This window comes from Ctenopharyngodon idella, chromosome 19 (assembly GCF_019924925.1).
Source record: "Ctenopharyngodon idella isolate HZGC_01 chromosome 19, HZGC01, whole genome shotgun sequence".
Taxonomy (NCBI): domain Eukaryota; kingdom Metazoa; phylum Chordata; class Actinopteri; order Cypriniformes; family Xenocyprididae; genus Ctenopharyngodon; species Ctenopharyngodon idella.
In genome coordinates this window covers 19,345,163-19,350,000 of record NC_067238.1, presented here as the reverse complement: position 1 = coordinate 19,350,000, position 4,838 = coordinate 19,345,163, and the positions used below count along the sequence as shown (strand labels likewise).

Here is a 4,838-nt window from a genome sequence, read left to right as displayed (position 1 = left end):
CGAAACAACACAAACCCAAATAACCAGTCATTCTGAAACCGATCCGCGACTTTAACTGGTATTTACTGTTGTTAAGACAGGAATAGAAAGAAATCGTGACTGCGAGGATATCCTCGCTCTGATTGGTCGATCAGTCCATCAGTCACATAGATAGTACACTCCTATTGGTCGGTGTTTGTTGTCAATCTGCATACATGTCCTCAAATGTAAACTCTCTTTTTTTTTCTTTTTGTTGTATTTTTAATGATTATTTGTTGTTGCACCTTTATGAAATTTGTTTCATTGTTCCGTTTTATCTTATTTTTATTTTTAAAGATTAGAATACAAGCCAGGCTTATTTTGGTTAGACTTATCATGCGCTCGTTCACTGTGAAGTTTAGCAGCAAAATGGAAATATTTGCATGACTTTATAACATTTACAGATGGAGAACAAACCTGTGAAATGTAAGTTATGCATTTCATTGCTGCGTCCCAATTCGCCTACTTATACTATGCCCTAAAAGTATGTACTCTTTTTGTGAAGAAAAAGTACATACTTTTGAGAGTAGACAAGCTTTGAGACACACTATCGCGTCATACAATTGCGTCTTTAACGGTTGCTCTCTGTCGCATCTTTTCACCGTAAACTGGCCTGTCAATCATCTTGTCACACCCTCCATTTAATTTCATTTCCTACCGTATTGGAGCGCGGGTCTTTCATGCAGAGAGCTCATCATATTAATGCATTTAAACGTTAAAGGCCAAACGAATCTTTATAAAAGTCCACATTGTTATTGCAAATTAAATATAACACTGATAAAATTAAATAAATATTTTTATCAGGTAAAACTTTGATTATTAGTCACTTAAACCTTCATCTACACCTCTCACCGTCGGTCGCGCATATCCGCCATGTTTTGTAGTTTTTTAACACTTGTTATGAAAGGGCCCTCGCACACGGGCTCACCGCCACCCGTTGACCTTAGAAAAACATACATGTAAGCGAGTAAATACAGGAGAATTATGGCCAAGTCATTTCAAAGTGGCATACTTCCTGCTGCAAACAGGTGGCGCTTTGACCGTAACTGAATATTGCCAAGTAGATGTCTTCAGACCAGGACTATTATCAAACATGTGAAGTTTGGAGCAGATCGGACATTGTATGCCTGAATTACTACAACTTCCTGTTTTGTGGCGTTAATCGCATACATTAGCACTTAGCCAAGTGTTGCATGATTTAACATGTTTGGTACTTCATATTGAAATGTGTTTCTGGGAGTGAATTAAAGTGTAAAGCTAATAAAACATGTGAAGTTTCGGACAGGTCGGACATTGTATGTCTGAGTTACAACAACTTCCTGTTTCATGGCGAAACATCAAACTTTGTCAGGCCGCTTCGGACACGCCCTTCAGCGAAAACTCTAGATCTTCGCAATTTAACGTCTCAAAGGCCTTTAGATTAGACTGACCAAATATGATGTTGATCTGATTAAAGCTCTAGGAGTTCGTTAAAGTACAACATCTGGAAATGGAAAAAACTGACAGAGAAAATTCAAAATATCTGACTTCCTGTTGGGTTTACAAATTTTGTATTTTTTTGTAGGTATTGGGCTGTTACATGTGCCTACCGAATTTCTTAACTGTACGTGAAATGTAGCACGAAGGGCGCTTAATTGAAATTTTGTAGGTGGCGCTATCGAGCCATTTTGCCACACTTAATTCTGAAACCCATATCAGATGTAAATTTTCACCACTTCTGACGCGTCTGCAAAGTTTCATGAGTTTTCGAGCACGTTTAGGCCCTCAAAAATGTGATTCATTTCGGAGAAGAAGAAGAATTGACTGAGCGATTACAATAGGGTCCTCACAGCATCAGTGCTCGCGCCCTAATAAATGTAATAAAATGAAATGTGTATTTGCAGGATTCTCCAGAAAAGATCGCCAAACTGAAGGAAAAATATCCAAATCTGGGACAAAAACCAGGCGGTTCTGACTTTCTGATGAAGAGACTACAGAAAGGAGTGAGTAGAGAACGTTCTCTCAACGTTATGCACAAACGTTCTTCCAGTAACGTTAATAGAACGTTCGTTCAGAGTTATCTGGTCTTTAATAACGTTTTCACAACTTAATGGAAACGTTAGCAAAACGTTCTTAGAGCATATTTTTGTCATCTGGGTGAATAATGCATATAAATATCTTCTCTTCTAGCAAAAGTACTTTGACTCAGGCGATTATAACATGGCAAAAGCCAAGATGAAGAGCAAACATGTGTTGGCGGCTGGACCTGAAGAGAAGCTGGTGACCGGAGACCATATTCCCAAACCGCAGGATCTTCCTCAGAGGAAACCCAGCGCACTCGCCAGCAAACTGGCCGGATAAACACACACACACACACATACACACACACACACTCATGGAAACACTCAAACACACACAGAAACGAGTCCTAGCATTTATTCTCGGGGTAGTTGTGGGTTTAAACGAGGGGAACTAAACCTCTAGAGAAGATCCGGACACTGAAGCTGCAGGTCAGATCGGATCTAATGGCAGATTCACTAGTGAGAGAGAGAGAGAGAGAGCTGACGAAATATGACGAAACAAGCAGGGCGCGTCACAAACCAGTCCAGACCAGGCGTGACATGAGACTGAGATAATGCTGAGCAACGTCACCATTACTGGCCAAGAGTCTGGAATCATTATGACTTTTTTATGTTTTTATAAGAGTCTCTTCTGCTCACCAAGGCTGCGTTTATTTGATCAAAAATATAGTAAAACAGTGGAATATTATTCTAATGTAAATCAGCTGTTTTCTATGTGAATATATAGTAAAGTGTAATTTTTTCCAGTGATCAAAGCTGAATTTTCAGCATCATTACTCCAGTCTTCAGTGTCACATGATCCTTCAGAAATCATTCTAATATGATGATTTTATATATTGTGTATATATAATATGCGGATTCAGCATATTTTCGTGATACGCTACTGTTTAAAAGTTTAGGATCAGTAAGATTTTTAAAAGAAATTAATACTTTCATTCATCAAGGATGCATTAATTTGACCAAAAGTGACAGTAAAGACATTTATAATGTTACAAAAGATTCTATTTCAAATAAATGCTGTTCTTTTGAACTTTATATTCATCAAAGAATCCTGAAAAAATAAAATGTATCAGTTTCCACAGAAATCTGAAAGAGACTCTTCCAGAAACATTAAACATCTTCATTATTCCACACTTTTGACCGGTGCTGTGTGTAATTCAGGAGTGGCTCGAGCGATCAGTATCTACTGCATCTGTTTTGTTGAAGTAGTTTGACTGTTTTTAGACTGAACAAGTAAAACCCAGATTTTTCGTGCACTTTTTAGTGGGAAAAAAGCGAGAGAGAAAAAGTATTTTTATTTTTGAAGTGTTTATTTCTCTGGATGATGCTATACTGTTACTGTGATGTATAATTATGTTGGTTTGACAGACTCAACATGCTGATCTACTATTTAAGCTTCTTTTTCTGAGACTAAATTGAGTTTTCTATAACCAAAACTCGGCTCAGACCTTCAGACTGTTCTGACTCACTAAGCTGTGTCTTTTCAGACTGATGTGATCAATCATGTGAGAAGCATTCTAACAATGTGTTCATGCTAGGAATGTCCTTTTAAGTTATTTTAAAGTTTCGAACAATGCCTTGTCAAGTTTACTCATAGTTACTCATACTGTTATGTAAGATTGTGGTCATTTTACCCATCGCTGTTGGACTCCTAGGTTACACACACCTAAACACACACTCACACAGAACACACACACACACACGTTTGTGAGCTGAAAAAGCCAAATCAGATGTTCAGCACTGAAGGAGTGAGAATAACACACACTCCAGCTTTTATAGCTGCTAAAACACTCGACTGAAAGAACGAAGAGTTTAAAATAATATCTGTCTCTCTTTCTTCATGTTCATTTCTTTACAGCTCCGTCCTCCTGTATTCTGAACTTCATCCTCCTTTTTATTTGTATTTTATGTTTAAAGAATGAATCTCACAAAAACATTTCTGGGTAAAATAATACAGTATTGTATTTTCCATAAAGAAAACAACTTATTTTATTATATATATATATTTGCATTGTGGCATTATTTTCATGACGATTAGACGTCTTCCTCCCTGACTGTCATTACCGTGAAAAATTGCTGTAATGCGTGTTTTTGTTTAAATCTGCAAAAAATTAAAGGCGGTTAAAGAAATACTACCATTTAGCCAAACAAAGAACATCAAAAAAGTGTAGATAAAAAGACAACATTATACGTTTTTATATCTATTATTATATCAGAATGCGAGAGAATCAAAAATGTAATTTCATGAAAATAATTTCACAATGCAAAAATAGCTCTTAAATTGAGATTCATTTTCTTTATGAATAATGTATGTGTGTAAAATATTGAAGGGAAGAATTTTATGCTAGTATTTAAAAATAAAATTTTACATTAAGTTAGACTTGAGTCCTCCTTTGCTCACATGATTCGAACGTGTATTTACACGTCAAGCCATTCTAATGTCATATGAATATAGAAGGAAATTTCATTTTACTGAGTCTGAGGTGCACAACGCTATGAACAGAGATGGGCACAAATACATCAAAAAGTATTTAGTTACAAATTACAAATACTTACTCATCAGATGTATTTAAATAAAATACAAAATACTGCTGTGAAAAAAAAATTTATTAATTAAAATACAAGTAATTTGTAATTTGAAAATACAAAAATACAAACAAAATTTACATGCAATGATTTGAAGTGTGAGAGTAGCAGTGGCGTTAGATACACATAAGAGAGAGTTGCTCTCCAAAGCATTCAAAAAGCACTAACAACTAT

General features: G+C 36.0%; 1 protein-coding gene across 1 annotated transcript in view; it reads left to right on the top strand.

The window, feature by feature from the left end:
* Positions 1 to 4,456, top strand: part of ensaa (endosulfine alpha a) — a 4,691-nt gene extending 235 nt beyond the window's left edge. Inside the window, exons 2-3 of the mRNA XM_051873494.1 lie at positions 1,902 to 2,000; positions 2,188 to 4,456. Coding sequence (XP_051729454.1) covers positions 1,902 to 2,000; positions 2,188 to 2,358 — 270 coding nt within the window. The 3' untranslated portion in view covers positions 2,359 to 4,456. The remainder of the gene's footprint in view (positions 1 to 1,901; positions 2,001 to 2,187) is intronic.
* Positions 4,457 to 4,838: the final 382 nt, after the last annotated feature.